The 26,036-nt window shown below is 34.6% G+C and overlaps 2 protein-coding genes across 3 annotated transcripts in view; one reads left to right on the forward strand and one right to left on the reverse strand.

Moving 5' to 3' along the window:
- Nucleotides 1-5,084, reverse strand: part of LOC106151449 (uncharacterized) — a 49,196-nt gene extending 44,112 nt beyond the window's left edge. The window contains exons 1-3 of one of the 2 annotated variants that reach the window (XM_087017473.1): nucleotides 4,664-5,084; nucleotides 4,085-4,159; nucleotides 2,399-2,521 (exon numbers count right to left, since the gene is read on the reverse strand). The gene's annotated coding sequence lies outside the window, so the exon portion shown is untranslated. The remainder of the gene's footprint in view (nucleotides 1-2,398; nucleotides 2,522-4,084; nucleotides 4,160-4,663) is intronic. The other variant, XM_087017474.1, reaches the window with a different exon arrangement.
- A 141-nt stretch (nucleotides 5,085-5,225) lies between these two features.
- The window catches only part of LOC106151450 (zinc finger E-box-binding homeobox 2), a 62,989-nt gene continuing 42,178 nt past the window's right edge, over nucleotides 5,226-26,036 (forward strand). Inside the window, exon 1 of the mRNA XM_013524703.3 lies at nucleotides 5,226-5,484. Coding sequence (XP_013380157.2) covers nucleotides 5,382-5,484 — 103 coding nt within the window. The 5' untranslated portion in view covers nucleotides 5,226-5,381. The remainder of the gene's footprint in view (nucleotides 5,485-26,036) is intronic.

The following is a 26,036-nucleotide window of genomic DNA, read 5'->3' on the forward strand; positions in this document are numbered from 1 at the left end:
CAAAGCTCTACCAAGAGTTTGCTATTGATTGATTGATTACAGATCTGAAAGCTTAACTAGGGCACGGGGGGAGGGGGGGGAACCCAAATAAACTCCCAATAAGCTCTTGGGAACACGCAGAATGCAAAATCCTCCAACAAAACCACACATGTTAAAGAGCACTGCTATTATCAACATGCTTATCATTAGCAATTATGGATAAACAAAATGCTTTGCGGAAATTAGGGATAAATTCTAGCTACCATTTCACACTGAGTCTCGAACTTTAAAAAAAATTCAGTCTACATTGATACCTAGATATGCTGTGACAGTGGCAATATACGCTACACTAGGTTCTTGGGGTGTTTTTCGTTGAAATCCAAGAGCTTTTTCTTGGTATGTATGTTTTATAAAACACAGCCACCCTCATGTGATATATGCCAGAACGCTGCAAGCATTAACAAGAGGTGTTCAAAGTAATGTATGATCTCATACGTATAGTAAAGGTTTCATAGGGACCATTTCCAGACACTATCTTACTAACTATGGATTGATCTATCTCTTAGGGGATTCTTGCTAAATTACAATCAACTAAAGCGGCTTAGATCATGATGTCTGTCACACCTACCGAAGCTGTTAGAGGGTAATTAGCTATCGTTAAACAGCTTCAGTAGGCATGACAGACATCTAAGCTGCTTAAGCAGAAAGCAATTTAGCAAGAAACCCCTCAGAGATAGATTGATCCTGTTAGATCGATCTAGGTATGGGAACCCAGTCATTGACATGCAGACATACACACAACAATAATCAAAATAATTAATGCAAGATCCTAACATGCAAATAAGGCAAACCTTCAACTCTTATCTTATATCTCTATTTATACTCCTTGTTTCTCTTCTAACTCTGTTAAAAAGATATGTTAACAGATGAAATGTGTTATATTGTTGTTGTAGTGATGGTATTTGAAATAGCAGACATGAGCCTTGGTAGAAACAAACAGGTATACATTTTTTTAAAAAAAGGTATATATGTTAAATGCATACATGTACATACTGTGTGTCGCACCTATAACTAGCCTTATGATTCCCCGTTCGGGGGTTGAAAATGTCTAAGTGAACATTTGTTCCTGGTATGTGTCTGTTTATTATACTTACATCTGAACTGGCTTGCTCCAGTATACAGAATACATCTAAATAGGTAATTATGTTGATTGATAATTGAAATTGTCAGAACAATGACATCATTCCACTGCTTTCATCCTTTATGGACCCCACTCCTTCATAAAGCCAGTAAGCATTGCTTGGCCTTTTCTTCTTTAAATGGCATAAACAAAATATTTGTGTGGGCAAACCTGGCTCATGTAAAAAAAAAACCCTTTGTAATGTAAATCAATGGTAACCCGGTTTTTTATTACGCAGGTGAACTTTTATTGACACAAAAGATGGTATTGTCAAAGAACTGCCTGTGTTCCAAGTCTTAAGTTACACAAACCACTTTTCATGTGTTAACCCCCTTTTTTTTCACTATACTGTGTACTTAATTGATCTTTTGAGTCTGAAAAAGAGATCAATGTGATATTTGGCTAGATCTAAATTTATTTTGTATGAATTAGACTGCACGTATATATCATCTATACAAACTATTGGTTGCCAGAACTTTCAAGTACAAATTCCTAGAAAGGCTGATAATTTATAAGTTAGAGAGTCAAGGTTTGGTTATATTAAGTCAAAAACAAAAAACATGTTATTCTTCTTAGTACTTGTGGCAAACCCTGGTGTCTCAGTATTTAATGGTGGCCACAACTAACCCTAAATTTCCACAAAGCATTCTGTTTATCTATAACTGCTGATTATGAGCAACAGTCATAAATATACACGTTTCCTATAACCCTATAACCACAAGAACTGTGCAGCAGCTACATAATGAAAAATATTAGTCATAATAGATTTGCAAAAGAAAAGGCTGATCATAAAAAAAAAACAATTGATAAACTAGAACTTGTTTAATATTTTTTGCTTCAAACAAGCTGCTTACCTATTCAAAAATTAATTTCAAAAGAAAAACAATTTTTCCCTTTTTGTCTTTTTTCTCCCCCCCCCCCCCCCCCCCAAACAAAGCAAAATATAAATACGGTGCAAACTGCATTTTTTCTTATGCTTGTACACTTATTTAAGTACAAAACGGAATCAATCAGTGGTGTTCTAACAAATGCATCAGTTGAGACACCACAATCAGGAACAGCAGCCATGGTGCACCTGGCACAACTAGCACAATTGGCAAATAGTTTTTAGTGGACAGCACCGAAACACCTACAAACACATGCAAGTCAGCCATTTGTCTCATACAGGTTATAACTATTGTGGAAATCTTACACTCTCTGCCAACTTATGGTAGCAAACAGGTTTGATTTTTGTCTTACCGTCTCTTCAGCTGATATGACTGGCTTTGGTGGAGTTAGTACCCACAACGGGGACGGATCCAGAGATATTTTCTGACAGTCTTCCTAATTATCTTTGTTGATCCATCCTCCATTTTTGACCATCTTCCAACAGAAAAAAATTAGGTACCTATCAATGTAAACTTGAAAATCTGACTGTCTTCCGGAAGACCCTGAAGACGGCCTCAATCCACCCCTGCGCAAATTGTTTTAAAATATATACCAAGTGAAAACAAACTAATTGTGATTTTTGTATGGGGGACTAGTCATCAAAGTTTTATGATAAGTTTGTACAAAAGTAGCCATGTTCAGAAATGTTGATTGGACTGTCTTCTGTAATGTTACCTTGGTGTTAAACTAAGTTGCTAATTATGGACACCAGACTGATTAGATAATTAAAATTTTGAAGTAAAGACCTTGCCTGCACTGGAAGAAACAACAACTATAGTCCATTTTTCCACTTCTCACAATTTTCCAGTCTGACTATTTATAAAATATCTCTTCTATTGGGGAATAAAAACACTGCAAATTTTCCCTTGCTTTGAAACAGGTTAATATAATTACACCTTCCAGTAGAACTTTGATACTGCGCAAATCTAATGAGGCCAAGTTTCATATCTGAAGGAAAGAGAGAGTGCGGGTAAAAGCTGGATCTGCATAAGTTGAGGGTACACTTAAAATGTTTAACTTAAATATAACTTTTGTTGGGGAAAAAATATATGTGTGTGTGTGTGTGTGTGCGCCTAGTGACACATGCCAAAACTTCACCAACCTAAGTGTGCTGTGAATGAAATCTGATATCAAACAAAAAATGAATTAAATCTGCCATTCTCATATAAACAAATAAAGAAACAGGCAAAACAAGAAACAAGGCACTAAAAAGAATAAATAAATAAATTAATAATAAATAAATATATTAATCAATGAATAAATGTTGAAACAAATAAAGTTATTTTCAGTTTCGACCTCACATTAATTCTTTAACTAGCATTTACCTAGTACTCCTATTATTTTACCAAAAATGAATTCAATGTCTTCAATTAACTGATACTGTAATTGCTTTCTCAAATGTAAATTCAAAGTGACTTATATAATTCTTCAGCCAAAGATGACTTGTATAACCAAGCACTTATAATAATTTTGGTTTCCTGTGATTCACTTTCTCAAAGAATGAACCAAAACAACTTAAAGCAATTATATTATGGTGAAATACATCCAAGCACCAGTGCTATTATGTTCAGCTGCTGACTGACAGAATTTGCCTAAAATGTGATACTCCCAATACTTTCAGTGCATTCTCCTAAAACTCTCTTATTTTGATCTAGCTACATTGTTTCTTCGCTCATCTGTCAGGGACTGACATGACCTTAACAACCACTGCCTGGCTTAATTACCAGCCATCTGTATGCAATCACGGGGATATTTTAAACATGCTGCTTATGGATGCTGCCTTGCCAAACATAAGTCATCACCATATGTATGTTTAGGTAAAGAAGAAGACATTATTTTATGTATCAGAAAGTGTGTGTGTGTGTGTGCATGTACATGCGTGTACGCGCATATGTGTGGTACAGATAAAAAACACATCATGTTCACCCTAAACCATAACTTTACACATAGGCTCCAGATTTAAATGGGTAAAAATCATATATGAAAAACAACACTTACATATTGATCTTTCCCTGTATCCATGGATATTCTCTTTTCCCTCTGTGACTTTTTTCTTTCCCAGAGTGGCATATCCTGCTTCTAAAATATTGGAATGCTTAATAGAAGTGCTTTAATTATATTGACTGAGTATTTTGCAGATCAAAATCTCTTTAATAAAATCTAAAAAAAAAAAATAAAAATAAAAAAATAAAACATATCACGTCAGAAGCTCAAACATAAGTTCATAAATTCAAACATGAAAACAAATGTGTGATAAATTTAAGTCCTGCATAAACTAGTGTAATATACTGATCAGCATGAATTTTCTACTGACATACATTATGCATATGTTCTTGACATTACATGATTAACAATATGTGGTTTACACTTGCCAACTAAAATTACAAGCAAAAAAATAATTAGTTCATTAAAAAATAAATAATAAATAAAATAATGTTTAATAAATTAATTAAAAACAAAATGTTAACATTTACAATCCAATTAAAACATATTTAATTCTCAATAGTAAATAAAAATAATCAATTAATATTATATAATAAAAAAGAAAATTCACTTATTTTATATTTCATATTTTACCTTCTGAAGCCCCAACCATCCAACATGATGGCATTATGAGTCACAGCTATCACAGTGTCACGTGCAGTTTACCTGTATTCACCTGTGAAACTGACAAGTAAAGGCGCGCCGCCACCTTTGAAACGTACAGGTAACATACACGTGGTATTCATTTCTCGTTCCGGGCAGCAGGGATCACTGAAAATATAAATCAAAGGCTTCCCTCGAGGAAACATTAAAGACTGCCCTCCAAAAATGTGGTGCTGGTGTTTGAATAACTTCACAACGTCAAATTAAACCGATGTTTACCTGTTTTGCCTCACCTGGGTAGACGTGATGTACGTATACACGTATCACTCCGCGGTGCAGGTGCGCGCATTTTACCCAAATATTCCTAATTCATTCAAAGCTTGAATTAAGATCACAGAATGTCATTATCGTGATCAATTATTAGATTAGTGAAAGTAGCAGTAATAAGTTAATTATGAGCCTGAACACGGGCGTTTCACAATCACATGAGTATAGGCCACCTTGCAGTCGCGGAACTTGCGGCTCCAACGTTTCACAGAAGTCATGGCCTCAAAATAGGTGAACTCCATGTTTTGATGGTTGCTTTGTGGAATTTATGAAACGATTTTTGATAGATGATGCTCAGTTTTGATATAAAAATCACAAAATTGTTCAAGTTTACCTACCGTTTTAACGTAAAACAGGAAGTGGAAAGGTGACCTCATTTAGCATGCGCGTCACTGCCCCATCACGAATATCAATTTCAATAGAAAACATGGCAGAAACAGCCAGGTGCGGCCGAAGAAAACAGCAGAATCCAAGAAAAAAGAATGGTATGACACTTTAAGATATTGTCTTATTTTGTTTTGTTTGTTATTTTTTGTTTTGTTAAAAAGTCTGGTGAGAATCCACTGTGTACTTTTCGAGAAAATCGTGAATTTGTTCACCGTTGTTTTGCACCTCTGGCCACCTACGGAATGTCAATGATGTCTCAAAACTAGAAGCAGTTGGCAGCGCGCCAGCTAATTATTCGCTGAATTGTAATGGGCGAACTTTGCTTTAACTGTTTCACTTTGATCTTTGCTGACAATCAGTCATTTAATTCTCCGATTTTCCAAAGTTGACTGGAAGGTGCGACAGTCTAGGTAGCAAGGTAGGTAAAGCAGGAAGTACGACAGAAAATTGGATTTGCGTGTACAAAGATGGCGGACGGGGGAGTGTCGCTGAATTGAAATTGCGAAGCAGATCACGGACAACCTAGCGACCGAGGTGGATAAGAAGGAGAGGTTGACATTAAAAAAGTTGAAGTTTTGACTTATAACACCTGTTCATGCACACCTGTTCAGGTAATTTTTACCAGGTGTTTCCCAAAATATTCAGATAACATTAATAATGAAAAATTCATCAAATTCAATATGTCCAAATTATGAAAAAAAAAATATATATCAAAGAAAAAAATTGTAGTTGTTTCAAATGTATTCTGTGGGTTAATTATAAGCCTTTTTCTGACACATGTTGACAAGTTTTTGACACTGGCCTTGCAGTTGGAAAAATAGTGGCAACATCTTTTTATTCTTAACAACAAGCATTTTATCAAAAGTTAAAGGGAAAGATTTAGAATAAATGGCTTGTCAAATGGCCAGGAGCATATTTTTAGTTTTTAAGTACTTTTTGGTATTAATAATTTGGATCAAAATGAAGTTTTTGTCCACACAGCAAGATACTTAACAGGTGGTCAACAATGAAACAGTTTTTAAATTGCGCCCTTTTTTTGTACATTTTCCCCTATAACCAAGGCCTCCAATTAACCATACTAATAAATCTCTGGTGTATTTTTATGGCTTGACAAGATATATAGAAATAATGTATCTTAGTGGTGCACATCTGCTCATGATTATTGTAAAATCAAAAGTGCAAAATGAATAATATCTCCTGGCTGACAAATTCTGAAGCTGCATACATTTGAATTAATCATCATTGATATCGTGTGTGAGATATCAGAAATAGACATATAAATTGTGGCCAGATGGCACAAAAGAATATTGGATTATAGATGCCAGCATATGATTATAGGCACTGCTATAAGCCTTAAACTGGTTCATAAAAACCCCCTTGCACAGGGCTAGGCTTGGAATTTGTCACAAGATTTTCGGGTAATCCTCTTTTTATTGAATCATGTTGATGTATATGACAAGGTGCAATTTTAGTAAAATAAAATTATTTTTACGAAGGGTTTTTGTTTCATTATGTTTTCTTAATTGTTATCACATAATACAAATAAAACTTGGTGTGGCTTTACAAACAACCAAGAAAAAAAGGTGAACATATTTGAAAAGAGGACAAGTTTGAAAGAGATCTTCATTGTAAAACATTATAATAACTGTTAGTTACAGTTTTATTTTTTATGGTTTCTGATTTCGATTTTTTACTTCATCAGCAGTACCCTCAAATTTTCACATTTTTGTTCAGCAAATTGTATATTGTTTGTTAAATATTAGTGATTCCAAGGCCTTTTGTTTATAGCAAGAAGATCCTAAAAGCAGCATTTATCTTGCAAAATGTTAGAAAACATTTGTAGTTCTTTTATCAATTTATTGGGAGATTAACTCATTTATTTCGCCTTTATTTCTATATTTAATAATTTGCATTGACAACTATCATTGTTATTGACACGAAAAATAGTTTGTCACGAGAGATATGGAATATAAACCTCAGTTCAATAAATACAAGATTCAGGGCTTTAGTTATATATTTAATATATGACTTTAGTTTAAGGATTTTACATAATCCAACTTTATTTCTTTCTTTATATATTCATTTCTTATTTTATTTTATTTATTATTTATTAATATATTTTTTAATTTATAAAAAAGCAAGATACCTATTAGATCCCCATTTTTTTTTTTTTTTTTTTTTTTTTTGTAAATGATTATCACTTGACACATTACAATCTATTCAAACTTCTCTTTACTGCCAAGTTCCCCCATTTCTTACCAGATTATAATTGTATCAGCTTTGTAGAAGATGTAAACTATATGAATGATGGAAGGCATCCCAGTCAATACAAGTTAATCATCATCGATCTGATGGTTTGCAGTGTAGACCTATCACAGAGCAGATTATACATCACCAGGGACCCAATATAAGATGATTTGGTCAGAAGTATGTAAAGATATGGGGGTGTGAGCTCTATTCATTTGCATGGTCCAAAGGGTTTATCCTAGGTCCTATGATATGGATATTCATGAAAAGTGGGAGTGTCCCAGGGATATGTGGTGAGGAATTATGCTTTTCACAGTGAATGAATATTCCATTTCACAATGTTGGTAGATTATGCTTGCACCTCACTAAAATTACCAAAATACATTAAAGAATTTCATTACTTTTAGGGAAAATGAAAAAAAAATTATAGGAACCTTGTGCTAGTGAGAAAAATTAATAATGTGCTGTGCTAGATATGCAAAAAGAAATATATCTCTGAAGAGGCAAGGGTCATTGTGTTTGCCAATGTTCAGATGGGGCATTTAATCTACATAGGACCACTTTGCTGCTGTAGATTTATACAATCAAAGCAAAAAGCCTTGGTGGCTTGCTGTTAGACCACAATTTTAGTAAGTACTGGGGGAATCTTGTGAGTTAATATTGTTGTTTTCTGAATTGAGGCATTCAGATTGGTAGCATATAGAGGGATTACATAGAGAACTAATGAATTGAATAGCAATCAGACATGTCACATTGACGGTCAGTTCTTAGTTTTCTCTGAGAGGATTGGTCACAGGTATTCATGTGTTCTTTTTGGGAGGGGGGGGGGGGATTTAAGAAAAACCAAAGATAATTGTATATTTATTTGCCAATTTTTGCCAATTTGGTAAAAATAGCTATGTTAAGAAAATAAAACACATGTCAAATATACATAAATTCTTCTACCACTTTCCCAATGTGTGTGTATGTGTCAAGTGTGTTGGCAGTAAGCAATGTGCTTCTCCTTCTGGGTCCTCTGGGATTAAGGAAAATGACAGGACACACTTTTTGTGAGGTAAATTTATTTCCCAGTTAGTCAGATATGTCCTTGCATGAACAGAAAATTCAAGGAAAGTAAGATAACTTTTTAGTTTGTCATTTCTGGTGCATTTCTGTTCTGATAGGTATTTTTTTATGTAGACCCATTCACCATCTTATTGTTTCTTTTAACAAAGTTAATAATTTCTATGCTCAGTCAGGTGAATGGTGAAAAGACAATTTTTTACCTCGAAAAAAAGCAGAAACATTTTCTAGAATCCTTCTGAAACCTCTGAAATAAAAATGAAGGAAGTCCTGTCCTTGGGACAGAAGGAAACCCCATCTTGGAGCATTTTCTTGGAGATAAGAAACAAACTAGCAGGACAACCTTTCTTAAGGTGTTGTTTGAAAAAAAAAACTTCGAGGACATTTTCCCACGATTTTCTCCTGTGGTGTGATTTAATGAATTGTAGACAGGTGTAAACAGTTTGGAAACCCAATCCTTCCTACCAGATGATAAAACAAGGTACCTATGAAGGCTGCTCAGTTAATCATACGGCACACACGTTAGTTATGCTGGCTCCTGACACCATGTCATGGCTGTGCACACGTTTTTTGTACAGGAGACACCATAAAAATCCAGAAAGATAGATTAAAATTCCAGGTGCCCATCGGCCATGGTGCCCCGAACCTGTATTTCCACCTGGTGCCATATTCTACTAGGTGTGGTGTTCGGGAATGGAAACTCCTGACCTGCCATGCCTTCACGTCTGGACGGTGTTTATCGAGGACAAGAAACCCATACCTTTTTACTTCAGCGTAACACTCAAATAGTTAATGCATATTGACATCAATTTCTTGAAGCTTTCACATGTTTTTGACAAGATTTTTTTGCAAGTGAGGAAACAGAGGCCCACATTGTCTAGTTTGCAACTGCTGCTGCAAGATTTTGTAAACTAATAGAAGGCTTTCAGTAATCCAGCAAGAAGCTAAATCCTAGGTGTCTGTCACTGTGCCAGCCCACTGTGCCCTGAATCTGGAACTCCAGGCTCCACATGGCTTTGACCAGGTACAACCACCATGCTTTAGTTCCAGGACACTAAATAAGCCAAAAGTGTACCCAGCTTGGTGTCAAATAGTCCATTGCATGTTGAGAATGAATACACATTACTGTTATGATAATAGGCCCTGAACATGACCAAGATGGCCACTTTGCAGCAGAGTGGGAAGGAGCTTGTCTGGCTCTCTGCTGCCAAGGTGGTTTGCTGTGTCATGTGGTGAGTGCCTGTAGCCATGGCAACCCTCACCTGTTACCTTGACGACACACCTGGGGCCTGAGGACTACCTTGCTGTCTCCTGGGGTTGTCTCAAGTTTATAGCACTGTTTTTACCCAAATTTGAGCTGGGATTGACTGTGACAGTGGTTGGAACTTCAAAGGAGTTTTATACCAATGGCTCTGTTGGAACCATATCATTGATGCTAGAACAAATATGTATGGTGACTTCTATTTCACGATTTTTTTTACCAACCAAAAGATGAGTGGTGGAGCATGTTATTTAAACACCTTTTTTAATGATATTTATTATGTTACTTTGACCTTTCGGTATCTTTGAATTTTAAGATACTTAACAGTTTGTCCTTGAAGTAACTTTTTTAAAATAAAAGGGCCTCCTGTACACAAGTTTTCAATTAGGCTTTTCAGTTGTGAAAGTTTTTTGAACAAACTGCTTGCTGCTTGTTTGGACACCAATTAAAAAGGTCATTTAGTTGGATAAAAATGTTATGAAACAAGACCATTCGTATCGTAATGGAGATACAACACACTTGCTACTGTTTGCAGGTTTTGCTTTTCCTACCGGTGGAAATGACTTTGGCAGTAGAAAAGGAAAGCCATGAATTAAAAATTGTAAAAAAACTTTTTCCTGCTTCCTGAGTAGTATCAGATTACAATGATATACCTGACTTTGGTCGCGAAGGCAGTTTTTCAAATTGGATTCTGTTCAGACAGTCCCTATTCCAGAAGTCAATGAATTTTAAGGGAAAGTAAAATGAGAATTTAAATGGGAACACTTAAGATTGCATGTCTTTGAAAACCCAGTTTAAAATTTACCTTTTTTATAGTCTTCCAATCTTTAAAGTAGCAAATATATATGTATATCTTCTTTGAAATGTACGAAAGAGGAATTATTAACAAAAATGTTCAAAACAGATTTAGCTTACTTTCCTCCTAGATGTCCCTTGTCAACTGTACCTTTTTATATGTAGTCCGAATGCTTTCTTGGTTAATTTCTGATTGTTTCATCTAAATGAAATTCATTGCCAATACATGAACCCCCACTAGACATCTTTAATAAATTGTCTTTTAACAACTGATTTCAGTTTAAATCTTGTAAATTTGGCATCTTTAAGTTATAAAATTTAACTTAGAGCAAAAAGCTCACTTTTTTTCATATAGATTGCTGTCCTAGACTGGCTGTAAATGCTGGATTTGATTTTGGCTTGTCCTGAGACAAATGGAGCCACCTAGGTCAGCAGGGTCACTGGCTGGGGTGTGGTAGCATTTAAATTGTACTTCTTTGTCTTTGACATTGCAAATCATTGCAAATCTATCAAATTCTATTGAGTTTAGAACTTTTAAATTACCAAAGGGAGCAGAGAAGGGAGACCACAGCATTTGAAATAAAATACCTTTATAAGGTAGCATATCTCCTTAAAGTGCATTTTTTGTGAAAAAAAAAATATGTTTAAGCTAGTCAGCCTGTTGCCCAAAGATTTGAACTGTTTGAACCACTTTTTTTTTGGTACTGATATTATGAAACCCCTATTGTGCCTCACAAAACAACTCAACCACTATTTTCATAGTGCTGGTATTCTGAAACACCTTTGTGCCTCACCACTTAATTTGATCACAATTTTCATGGTACTGGTATTCAAAAACCCCTTTATTGCCTTATCACACAACTCAACCACAGTTTTCATGGTATTTGTATTCAAAAATCCCTTTAGTGCCTCACCAAACGACTCGACTACAATTTTCATGGTACTGGTATTCTTAAATCCCTTAAGTGCCTCACCATACAATTCAGCCAGTGAGAAGTGCCACATGTTCGAACTGAAAGCTCTGGTTTCTGTAAGACTAGGTGATTGTCTTGTAATCAAGGTATAGAGTGTTTACATCACTGGGACAGGGAGCCACAAGTACCAGGTCTTAATCTGGAGAGCAATGGCCGTAGAACAATAACTGTGTGTCATTAAAGAAGGGTTAGACATTGGTTTTATTGCCTCAATTCATCAAGTTTACTGGGATGTTTTGAGGAAAAAAAGTTAACTAGTGTTATGGTTTGTGGCTTGCTTGAATAGAAGCAGGTGGCACATTTCCAGTTGAAATGAAAATACCAATTAAATTGGGATGCTGTAAAACTTCTTAAAAATTTGATGGTTTTGATATTTTACTTGTTTAAAGGTATATAAAATTATTCTGTTGAATAGCTACTCAGCTAATGTTTGTACTTTCATTCTTTCCGACATGAAATAAACTTTACTGTATTTTATTGTATTGTATTGTACTGCAAGTTATTTTGATGCCAGCAGAGCTGAGTTGACAAAAATGACCAGCTAATTAGGATCTGTGAGAGTCCTACTACTTGAGGAAACCTCTATGCTGGTATTTTGGTCGTGTACCTTTAAGTTTGATTCCCACCTCCTCTCATCTCAGTTTAAAAGAAGTTATAAAAGAAGTTGTTAAGTGCAAGTTAGGTGCACATCGCTGCCAGCCTGGAAGTGCCTTTCTCACCTGAATGGTGCTTAGTGCATTCCCTTAACACCTGGACTCCACCAGTGAAAATTTCTCAACTTTGATGTACCTAAATTTACCTGTTTCGTGTTTTATCTGCATTGATGTGGGCTATGTGCGCAATGTTACATATGTAGATGCATGTGCTTAACATCAGATGCATCAGGTATATCTTCCATATTTTGTAAAAAGTGTACCGAAATGCTTCTATGAGAGATTACTTCAAACTTTGAAGGTATGGCTTTTTGTGTGAAGTAGTGAAATGTTGATGAAATTATGATTATTTTGGAAATTATTACGTTGGAAGTTTCTTAGTTATGTGTTGCTGGTGAAAAGAAAAAAAAAAACAATATCAGTACAGCAAACCAGCTTTGAGATCAGAAATAAAAAACTTTGTTGGAGAGAAAAATATTAATAAAATCAACTTGGCATCATTATTTTTCCATGTTATTCCAAGTATCACATTAGACTTTAAAAAAAAAAAAAAAAAAAAAAAAAAAAAACATCCTATCCAAACCTCCAAACCATTAGTTTTCTTTTGAGGAAAAAAGGTGTCTAACCAATTTAACATCTGGGCGGTTTTCAGGTAGACATTTCCCTTCAAGCTGAAAGTTATCTCATTTAGCCTACCTGCCAGGTAGCTGGTGTAGTAAACCAGCCCAGCTGCATGTTTGCGACATTTCAGTGGCATTTAAAACGTGATAGGTGTGCGTAAAAATCCAGGTAGTGTAGATTTTCATTCTCCTGAAAGATTAGTTTTAACTTTTTTTCTGTAAACTTAAAAGAAAAGGTCATACTAGACTTAATGTATCTTCTTTAGGGAATAAGTTTTTACCAACAGTTTGAATAGACACACCTGTACTAAGAAAGCCATTTTGTTCCAAGTAAATTGGTTCATGGGCAGTGATGATTTAAGGACGGACAAAGTACAAAATCCTTTAGAGATTTTGCACTTTTAGGTGATTAAAAAGTTGAAAGGATTCAAGGTTTGTAACTTTTTGTTTACAGTTTGTCAGACAGTTATTGGGCAAGATACTAATAAAAAATGCTAAGACTGAAAGACAACTAATGAGCAGCTCTCCAAAAGGCAATTATACAAAACTAAGTAAAAAAAACATATCACCTGTAAGTGAGTAAGGTCTATGGATTTCACCTCTAAGGCCCCATTCAGAATAGATGATCCGAGTACTAACTGATCCGCCGACTAAATATGGCAGACCACACTTCAAAAGCGATGCCGCTGATTCCCGATGGTCTCCCTACTAGTACGTCTACACGCCATCCCCGCAGGGGCCTAGCAATTAAACCTTTAATCTCTTTAATGCCGCATGTGGAGGCGGGAGACCATCGAGAATCAGCAGCATTGCTTTTGAAGTGTGGTCGGCCATATTAAGTCGGCGGATCAGTAAGTACTCAGATCATCTATTCTGAATGGGCCTAAGACAGTAATGTGATGGTTGGGTCAAATTTAAGTCCTCGGAAATTGAGGAAACCTTTGGATGGTTACTTGCAGGGGAGAGATTGGATGGGAATAGATTCCCCAGAAGTCCGAGAAACTTGAATAATTATATCCCAGAAGTCTTTATCATCCCCAGTGGAAAGTTATAGGTTGGATGATGCTTTTTAAAAAAATTCCTTGTTGTTTTTGTTTTTGAATCTAGTTTTTCTTCCATGTTCCTCTGATAATGGCCATAGTGTAATTTTTCTGATCAGCAATTCAGTTCAACCATATGATTATTTTACCATTGCTATACACTGGGTGACTGGTATACAGACAAAAAAATATCCTTTGATTTTTATGTGGGTGTAAATGAGATTTGTTTTGTTTAATGTGATTCCATTCTGACAAAGATTATAACTGTCAACCAATTGAAATGTTGAATTAATAAGAAAATAACTTTCGGTGTTATTCAATGTTCTGTCAAGATATTTTAGAAGTTTTGGCTGAATGGAACAAAATTAAGATTCCATATTACACACAAAAAGAAAAATATTTAAGTCAAATGTTTGGATCATTATAGTGTTGCCCCTGAAGAAATAATGAAATTGGTGATAAAAATATGACGTCATAAGTTCATATTCTTGTAACAGGTGTCGCGTTCTACCGTACAATTGTGTTGCTAGTGGTAAAAGTGATTTTTTGTAAAATCAGTATTTGATGTAATTAAGCAATATTGAATCTCCCTTTATGTAAAACCCAATAAGGAAGCCATTGTGCAGATAGAAGGAACCGCTTTTTCTCTTAGCCAATGCCAAAATTGTACATACAAACTCAACCACACCTTAGTGCCATGCTCCGTTATTGAAAGGACTGACAGAATTCTATGCTGATACAATCCTTGAAAAGTGATGGTACCTTACTTAAGGGCACAGGTGGTACCTGCTCTGTGTATCACTTATCTCTCATGAAATTTTGATAAGAGAAAAAAAATGCCTTATTTTGGAAATCTATCAAGGGACAAAACTACTGGCTGACAGTGGCAAAGGTTGGTCGTATGGAAAAGTGCACATCTGTGGGACTTGACACAGTCTAACGAAGGCCCCCAAGTGCTGTCATATGATAGAAAGCATTTCATGGAGAAATAATTTGATGAAGTTTAGATTGAATTATAGGAAGGTATATAAAGCAGTTGATCTTATTACCTATTCATCCAATATTAACCTATAATTCAATTGTAGGAGATTTGCTGTAGAATGGACTTTCTAGTCGGACAACCTTTCTGTCGCATAGTTGGCAGCGGAAGTTGAACTGAGTAGAGGCACTGGTGAACAAAACAATAATAATAATAATAATAATAATAATAATAATATCAGTGTTACTCAATTTTCACTGGATCGAAATTATGAGACTTTTTATTAAACTTAAAAGCATTTTGTCTAGTAAATTTTTATATATTAATTAGCAAGTAACATTTTGCAATGGAACATTTGTATTTTATTGGTATAGGTGGAATAGCACACGGTTCTATACTTGATGAAAAATATGTTGATACTTATTGTATTCTTACAGATTCTGAAGTGTATGTAGGCCTCATGATTTGAAATTATAAGTTGGATGTATTTACATGCAGCCCAGAGGTGTCAGAATGGAGAGGACTTTTGATTAATTCCTTTTACGTCTGACTAATTGACGGTGGTAAAAATGTACTTGACAACTTTGAATATATGAATATATGATTGTAATGACATTTATTTGACAACTGTTATGCAGCAATAATATGAATGATTTTGATTGGGGTGCAAGGTAAATGTATTCGTTATCTACAAGATTAAATTGATTTTGTGTTTTATGTGTAAATGTTTTATCTCGAGCCTCTGTCTCTGTTCAAGTTGTAGAGATGAATTTAGATGCTGAGCAATTCAGTAAATTAGCCCACACATTTGACCTCTTATTAAAATTAGATTTGTATGTAAACTCTATGGTGTTCATTTTTTTAAGCAAGGGAAATGTCTCATTTTATAGTTCAATATTGTTTTTAAGCATGAAGCACAACTCGAGGTATGCACGGAGGCCCCAGAGATGTCAATTTGCATTAAGGTGTACCTAGGTAATGCTCACCTTGGGGCTGTAATTTGATTTTATTTCCATTGGTTTTATTTCTACCTGACAACTGATTATGGTCACCTTGGTACTGTCATCTTGAATTACCTGTACTTTGAGGAGAAGCAGTTCTAGTAAGCAGGAATTTTTTTCCGAAGAGACAGTTCCATTATATGGGTTTTATGAGTACAGGCAGTTCCAGTATGTGGATTTTGTTAAAAAAGAGACAGTTGCAGTGTATCAGTTTTGTGAGGAGAGGCAGTTCCCAACTAAGCTGGTATTATGAGGAAAGAGGCAGTTCCAGTTTGCAAATTGTGTGTTTAGACCAGTCTGAAGATGCAGATGCTGTTTTTCATCCCCTTGTTATACACCCCCACTATTTTTCTATGGAGTCATTTTTTGAAGAATGCAAAATGAAAAGTTATTTCAGAATTTTATTTCTAAAAACATGTTGAAACAGTGTATCTGCAATGTTGTAAGTCATATAGGTTTGGCCAAATATCTAGGATGTGACCTGCAAATAGATTTGTTTCACCTACCCTTCTTTTTTTACTTGCAAAGTTTGTGTGGGAATAGAAGTGTCACTGGGAGTTATCTTCAACCACCTATATACAGGTAGAGAGAATCTAATTGTAGGCTGCCTCTGGCAGTGCGGATAAGGTCAATGAACTTACTTAACATCTTCATCCACTTGTATCACATTGGAGAACATGGAATAGAATGTCTGCAGTTCCTTTTTGTGCCAGGAGGACTGGCCGTCTGACATAAAAGGGTATATTTTGCAAACTGAGAGTTAGTGATTATTCCAAGCTTCTACCCATTACTTTTGTGACAATCTGAATCATGATATAAATACAGTATTTGACTTTTATTTTTCTAATGAATTTTATGTTCAAATTTTAGAACATAGGTGGGATTTTTTTTTTCTGAATGTTTTTTCGATCAGTCTCTTTTGGGTAACAACATGCAATTTCCGAGCAGAAAGATTAAAACAGTTGTATAAACAACCAAGCTGTTACAGCCTTAGGTGGTATTATACCTAGGTCTTGTTATTTGGCACATCCAAGGTTTGCTAAGGTGACGGCACAAGAAGGTAAAAAGTGCTTTTGAGCTCAGAATGGAACACCTAATTAACAAATTAAGGTGAAAGGTACCTGAGGTGTGTGAGTTTGCCCCTCAGCAGGAGACCAGTAGTCAAGGTGACTGCGTTAAGAGGTAAAAACTACTTCCCTTAATGAATAGAACAGCTAGAAACCTAATTTAAGCAACAAGGTGTAAGGTAGTGCCCTCTCCATCACCTGTACAAACAGTTCCAGTTGGCAGTAGTTTTGGGATGAATGGCAACATGATGTAAGCCAAATAAGATTTGATAGAAATAAATAATATCAATAATCAGTCAAACTGATATAAATACTTGGAAGGTGAAAGGTGACAACATTTTGAATGAAGGGGGAATGTAACCTAGATCACTAGGTATCACCAATATGTCTTCAGGCTACCTATGAAATTATAAAAGGGTGAGGATGGGGGGTAACAGGATGTAATGATTACATCATGGTTGTCGGAAACATATTATACATTACATAAGACAATTAACCACAAATGAAATATTTTGGAGAAAAAGTATATATTTTCTTCTCTTTTAATTCAATTTAATTACCAGGAAGGAAAAGTTATTGGTATGAATCACAGGAAATAATTAATTGATGTCAAATTGGACCTGTAGTTTTAAAGAGTATTGAGTTTCAGTTAAAAAAGGGTAAACCAATATTTGGCAAAGAGACTTGTGCAAAATTTACAAATGTTGTGTTTTAAGTTGTTAAACTAATTCATGAAAGCAGAGATAGAATTGAAAAAATGTTTTTTCTCATAATATAATAGATTATGTTAAAACACAAAATGAATTAAAAAAAAAAAGTATTTAGGTAATGAAATTTCAATACGCTGTATATTTTGATAGCAAAGCATTAAAAGCAAAGCAAAGTCTTGATTGCCTGCATACTCACATGCTCAGATTATCTCAGTCGTACCTAAAACTGTCTTTGTTTTCCAAAAAGCACAATGACTGTAATTATGATAACCATAATAACATTATTTACTGGGTAATGTCTGAGAAACGGGTAATAAAACTTGCTTTCTTCATAGTTTACAGGACGGCAATTACACACACTCAGCACAGGTTTATCATTTTGAAGAAACAAACGAATGCAAATTGCAAATCAGTTTGCAATGTGAAATTGATGTCTTTTTGTTGGTGTAAAAAGTCTCTTGATATTAGTTCCCCATGTAGTGGAGAGCAACTTAAAGACACAGGGCCCCAAATTAGGATTTTATCAATTTGATATTCAATATACATATACCTGGCAGCAGACTAACAAATTGAAGTTTCAGGATGAAAAGAGCAATTAGTTCTTTGTAGCATGTTCAGCATAATAATTTATCCATGTGAATAGCTACAGGAATCATGTTAAGGCCCTTGGCTTGAATAGCCTATGTAGCCTTAACTTATACAGAATTCATGGCAAAGTATCATCTAAAGAAGGCCCAAGATGTGTGTGATGAACATTGTGAGTGAACACAATAATGAAATCTACATAGCCTCAATTTTCTCAGGTAAAGTGCTCATCAACGTGAATCTCTAGGTAAAAATCAATGGAAATTGGATTATTTATTGACGACAAGACAATCAGAGAAGTGCAGAATCACCGCTCAATCACCTCCGCGCTGCACATTATTATGGGAAGGGGTCTGGCTGGGAGTTGGCTTATGGCGCGCAACTGAGATTTATGGTGCGATGCCTCTCCTGTATCTTGCCATTTATTTTCTCGTTGTTGTTTCATTTTCATAATAATTATTATTCACCCCACTGTGTGTTTTGGAGGGTGAGATCAGGTGCTTTTTAAACATGAGAAAACTGAAAGGGGGGGTCTGGAGGGGGGGGGTCGTTCAAATTGACAAAATGACTTTTCTTGTTCTTTTCTCTGGAATCACACTGAATATATGTTGTTCAGATTGATTTAAACTAAGTGTTATTTTGTAAATTTAGTATAAATGATGTGTTTAGAATTTGTTCATGATTTTACAATTAAAACACCTTTTTCTTTCTTTTTGCTTTCTTTTCTTAATTTTTGTTTTCATTTTCAAAGAATGAAGTGAGCAGTTGTTAAACCAAATGGTTTGAAATAAAGAATAATATTAAAAATATTTTTGTTGGTGTTTTTGATAGTATACTTTAATCATGTATGTAAACTAAACAACAGCATCTTTTTTTCACTATTGTAAAATAAACTCTAGGTCCCTTACCTAAATTATGAGAAGAATCTTGATTTTACAAAAATAATACTTGTAAATGTTATGCCGAAATGCAAGTTAAATAGTATACAAATGAAAATATGTGTATGGTAGAATATTGAATACCAAAACCTTTTTCTAAGATGTAGATGTAAAGAAAATATATACATATCTATGACCAAGGCAAAACTTATTTTGATTATAGAAAAAAAATTAAAATAAAAAAAGACAAGAAAAAATATCTTAGATATATGTATGATATATGTAGGTAATAATAAAATTCTGCAGCCTAAGTTGCCCAGCCTCCAGGTGGTCTTACACATTGATATAAAACCCTTCCACACATAACCTGTACCTGCTAGGAAATAAACAACAGGGCTAAATTGTCTCATTGTTTCTGGTTATGTGGATCAGACAGCATTATGTCTATAGTGCTTGTTCCTGCAATTGGATGGAGGGTGATTTATGTCACAGTTAATTGGATCTGGGAGAAGAGTTAACCCGTGCCATTCAGGTATGTTGTGCAATAGGGGAAGAAAGGCGAAGTGATCCTGGATTTTATGAAAGAAGTAAAAGGATGAAAAAAGTTTTAAAGAAGGAAAGAAATTCTGGCCAATATTGTTAATTAATAGATCAAATGGGTGTTGTTAAAACCGAAGAGATGTATGGCACATGTGAAATAATATTTCAGATTTCTTTCTGTTTCTGGCATGCCTAGTTTGTTAAATAGATTTGTCATACATGTACCTGAATCTGTGATTGATATTATTACGTATTTACCTATTTATGATAATAGGATTTTTAAAACTTAATTTTGAAGAAACCATGTGAAGTGAGAGTGATTAAATGTAGCTCACAAGGTCAGGTTTGACTTCTTGTTTCAATAATAGTAATATCACAGAGGAAACGCATACAGTGCAGCATTATAAAAACAAGAAGTGAAAACAATGAGGTCCATATCAGGTCATTCAATAATTAGCCCTTCTCTTTTAACCATGTGGCTTTGGGAGATAACAAAACTCCTAATAATTAGTCAATTAATGCATGCTGGTTCTGAATTAAAAGTGGGGAAAAGATACTAAAATAGAGTAAAAAGACAAACAATCCATGATGTATGATTTGATTTGAGCTAAAAATGTAGGTTGATTTGAGAGCATTTTTGTTTTTCTTTCTATTTTATCCATTTTATAATATATTTAAGTCAGAGAATCTGTCTCAGCAATAAGGAAAGTTTTCACGTGATGGCAAGCTATCTTATGGCCTTGGCTTTTAAAACAGTATAACATGTTCTTATGTAAAATAAGAATTAAATCCCATGGTAAGACCGATTTCCCCACTGTAGGGTTGCATCAGTAGCATATCTTCAGAGTGTACATAATCCAAGAAGACATCCTTTTGTTTCCACGCAGCCAATGCATGGTCAGTAGTGCGTGTCACAAGGCACGTGTTTGCACCTCGGAGTGCAGGTCTGTGTCGTAAGATAACAGTACCCACTTCACCAATTGACAAAGTAAAGGTACTGAGTATGAGAGACTTGACTTCCAGCAGTGGGCAGAGTGAAGTTGAATATATATTAGGTCAAATTTTACAATGTTTGAATTAAATGAAAACCACCATGCCAGGTATATGGTTTTAAGGTATGAGAAGAACATGCACTACATAAAGTAATTTTCTTGTAGAAATAAGGTTTTGTTATGCTTTAGTTGTATTTTAAGAAGATTTCAAAATGTGTACTGTATGTTAACTGTAGAGCATTTGAAGGGATTCAACCTAAGAAGTTCTCAGATCTGAAATTTATGAAATAAAAAATATATTTTAATAATTTTTTAAAGAAATTAAATAATTGTTTGTTGTTAATATTTTTATTATCATCAAGAATGAAATGATAAATACTTGGTGAATATATAGATTGTTTGGTTATAGCGATATTTAAAGGATAATATTTTGATATTTATAGTACAAAGAAATTATTTGCAATGAAAAATATGCTTTTGATAAATTGTTATGAGCATAAAATGATATTTTGAAAGATAAAAAAACATTTAAGTAAATGGAGACAGATAAAATTATGATGTTACCATAAACCCTCGAGCACATTTTTATTAGCTAAAATGTGGAATAAGTTCTCCTCATTTCCTTAAAAAACTGCATTTGATTATACTTTTTATCTCTTGATTCTTATGCCATGATACTTGATCACCAGCCAAAAGAAACTGATAGTCATAGTTGGATCTTATTGTGTCTGTTGACACAATGCCATGTTTTTTATCTTTATATTTGCAGCAGGTTTAAATTACTGTAATTACTCACAGATACCAAACTCGCATTTTTCTGTAATTTTATAGTTTGATATTATTCTAACTCAGATAATATTATTAACATTTTATGGCAGGTATCCAACCCGTTTAGAAGAACTTGTGAATCTTTTTTTGTGGATTAATTAACAGTTTTGTTTTGATTTTGAGATGCATTTTCATATTACAGATCCACGTTTTTAGTAACCTTCAGTCAAATTTGTGCTATTTTCCTCTCATGATAATGACAATATTTTGAAAACTTATCAGAAAGATTGTTTATGGCCAAAGGAATTGTATTTCCTGATGTTTTAGTTAAAGTAATCATTTACTTCAAAACAATTATTGAAAACTTTTTCATCAAAAAAGTGTAAAGATCTAATCTTTATTTAACCAGAAGGATGGGTTTTAGCCAACTCTCTTGTGATGGTACAGGTAATCCTATAATTACTAATTATCATTCCACTTCAGTGGTATATTACCTAATGTGCATGCAAAGGCATTGATGTCTTGGATATAACTGTGACAGATGTCATTATCAACAATGACAGTGAGCGAGGACGAGACTGGAGATGATGAACATCAGAATGCCATGCCGTCATTAGCTGGCAAAGTTTTTGCATATAAGACAACAGCATTAATGAAGATGTTTCGTGATTTTCATATTCACAGCTCTCACACGTTAGTGACTTTGGTGTGAGGTCGGAGATTAGTATTCTTTTTTTTATTATTTCTGGGGGTTCCATTGATAGTAGTTTGAATTTAAGTTTGTTTTTTTTTTATGAACTCCCTATGGAAAATGCTTGATTGCAATTGGCCTAATATTATTCAGACAAAACTCCTTCCCTTGTTCATTACTTCCCAGTTGTAAAAAAACTAGTGCTTTAATTAGAGCACATTTAGAACAGGAAACTAACCAATCCCCGGATCAAATATGGCTGACCCAATTGAATGCTTGTTGCATAATTCCCGCTGGGAATCATATTCATATTCAGTGTCTGATCAGGAATGAAGTGGCAAGCTTTTTAGTGGGTCGCCATATTTGATCCGGAGATTTTTTAGTCTGCTGTTCAGCTCCGAATGCACTCATAGGGGGTTGCTTTTGAGTAGAAGCATTGAGAAGTTAAGACTAATCTTTTTCTGTTAAAATTGATCCTAACATGGCTACTTTACTAGACTTCTTTTACTATAATTTGATTTTGTTTCGAAATTTGTTTTCAGTTTTTGCCGCTTTGATCTTCTTTTGGTGAAATTAGGAGATTTCCAAATTCAAAAGATGTTGGATTCATGTACAAAGATTTAACAAATCACAGAACACCTTTTGCACTCCTGACTATTAAAGTAAAAAAGTGTAAGCATGGTAAAAAAAATCTTTGTGAAATAAAACAACTCTCTCTTTGATTAATCCTTTCATTTGCACTCACAGAGTGGTAATTACACCTCTGGCTCTGAACGGTGGGATTAGAACTAATGTTACTTTAAATAGGAACTGGCTGCTGTGTAATTAGTATCTCCCATGTTTTCTCTGCACAATTACCTTCCTTGTTGTTTCCTGCTTTTACGGTGGTATTTTTTTCAGGTCAGGGCATCCTTTCAGGAAGACTGTGACCTTATTACTGGTGTTTTGATTGATTTAATTTCTCATATGGCAAACAAAGGAATTGCCACAGTTGCCATTTAGCACCTTCATTTGTCAGAATTAGATGAATGCATAAGATTGAAGGAATGGTACATCTAATTGTAAGACATACCATAATATATTGTTTTTTTACATCATTTGAATTCTTTCCATGGTCTCTCATTCTTGGTATTTATTTTTCTTGAATTAATAAACTATAAGCCTTGTGATAGGCCAAGGCAAGCAAAATGGGGGCACGTGAGCTGATGGGGGGGGGGGGGGGGGGGGGACAGTTTTTTCCCATGTGTGCGTCACTGTACACCTCATTGGAAAAACCATCATTAAAACCAGCAATTGAAAGCTGTGTCACAAAATAACAAATGTTTTAGTACTTGTAATTTAAACAGTAGTCACCAGGTTGTACTAATATGTCTGGTTCAAGATGGCTATTTGATTCGAGGATGGAGACAGTGTGGTGACTCCTGGAGATTGAAGGGATAACAGCCATGTTGTCTAGTGGTCTCTGTGTCTTCTTCTTCAGGAGACCAATAATGCACCTTGGATTGACTGATAGCAAATTTGAAAAAATTGAAATATATTGAGAAAAAGTTTTGGAGAATTTTTGGAGAGAGAGATCGAGAGAGAGAAAGAACTTGTGTCACCAGTCACCAAAGAAATAATCAAAATTTAACAACAAAATGCCACAAAGATCCAGTTCATGCAACTGCTGCCTTGATATTCAATAAACTAATATTCAATAAACTAATGTTCATACCTTTCATAGAACATTTATGCTGCAGAAACACAAAAGACAACCTGTGCCTTAATTGATAATTTTCTCCAATATTCTCTTTTATTGGAGGAATATAATGTGTCTGACCATTGGACTGTAAACAATTTATAGGTTATTTAGTTGTCGTGTACCAGCAGCCAGCACAAACGTAACAAGACCCATTGTTTCTCCATTACTAGGGCCAGGTGCTTTGCCATAGGCAGCCATTTTGAGGATAGATAACATATCTTATTGTATGTTCATAGTTGTATTGTTTGAGCACTTTAGGCCAATCACTGGATGAGCACAGACAAATGGTATTGAATTTCAGCAGGTATTTTGATCCATTTAGTTACCAATGAGCATGGAAATGAGCAGTAATTTCTCTCTTCTCCAGGGGAACTATTACAAAACACCTACATAGCCTTCTATTTTCCTATATGGATTATAAGTAATTATGAATAATTAGTAATATTTTCCCATTGATAATCCTTATTCCCTGGCCATACTTTTTATGGTGGGACTCTTGAAATGGATGAATGTGATGCAAATCACCTTAATTAGGACAGAAATGTTTAGGTCCAGGTGGATAATTAAACTTGGCACATTTCATAGTTATTATTTCTTCCTCATAATTTTGAATGTCATGATGATTTATGAAAATGTGGCAGAATGGTTTTATCTGTGTCACGTTTGACTATGAATAGAAATCATCCTTAGTTGGAGGTGTGCAGTTATTCCAAAAAAAATGTAATATTTAATTTATTTTACTGGATATTAGAGAATTCAATGGTAAATTGTAAAAAAAAAAAAATAGAATAAGGTGTCACTGAAATTGTGAAACTTCTGCAAAATTTGTAAGAAAAGTTAGATAAGATACCTAGAGTTAATTGTCACAAAGTTTAATCAAACAGATATTTATATATGTTTCAAGGCAAAATAGGGCTAATTAGTCTAATAGGCAAAATGGTACTCACCATTAATGACCAGCCTTCTTTTACCAAGGGGGTGTCATTTCCTTGGTTTTTGTCTTTTGTCACTTTTCTCCTGCAATAAGGTGGTCTTTTGTTTATTAACACTGGAGGTGGATGTTCTTCATTATTTTGTCACCTTACTATAGTGTTACTTCCTGATATTCTTGCTACATGGGACCAGGGGGTGGGGAGGTGGATAGGTGGAGCAGTTACTGACCAGTGCACACAATGAGGTTATTGACCAATGGAGATAATAAAGAGGAGGGAGTTAATGACCATTCAATAGAGCCAAACATCCTTCCCAGGTGTTAAAGTGTCTCACTTTCATTTTGCTCACTCTTTTGATAATTTGGTACAAACAGAAAGTTTACAAAGACAATGAGCTTACTTCGTATATGATTTTGTATTGTGCTAAATAAGTACATTTATGTATATATAAATATAAAAAAAATAAAAATGACTGGAATTGAAGTATCCAGTGTAGAAGTAGATTTAAATGTGGAGGCACACTTCAGTGGGTTTTTATTTTAATCTGAAAAAGCAACAAAGGTTGGGATATTTTTTTTTATTGCATCATTCACTTCCTAAAGAGGGTCCCAGCTTCTTGAATTAATTTCCAAAGCAGGTGCCACTGCTGAAAGAGAGAAAGGAAATTAGTGCTTCTTTAATAGTGACAAATGTTTTTAGATTTCAGCAAATGAAACAAAACACAATCTTTGCCATGTCAAACAAATAAACATTGAGAATAAAAGGACCACTGGAAGGTAAACCTATTGGTCAACTCAGTGGTCAAACCAAGTTCTTTTGATCAAGACAGGGCCTTAAGCCATTTCCTCACATGGATACAGTTAGTAATCCTGTAATAGTCACTGAGATATTTATCTAGCAACTGTCAACTGCTGAGATGTCTTTATTAACTGTTCCAAGATTTAACAAAGTTCTACTTTACAAAGTACCTTATAAGTATTAATGACGGTATGGATAACACCTATTTAAATTACATCCTTGGTGTAAATATTATCAGTGTTTTGGATCTCCCTTCCCTTCCTCAGCACCTTTCCTTTTGTTTGTGTGTCTGAAAAGCCAGGTGGGATTTTCTCTT

Source organism: Lingula anatina, chromosome 7, assembly GCF_051362555.1.
Source record: "Lingula anatina isolate TDL-2025a chromosome 7, LinAna3.0, whole genome shotgun sequence".
Lineage (NCBI taxonomy): Eukaryota > Metazoa > Brachiopoda > Lingulata > Lingulida > Lingulidae > Lingula > Lingula anatina.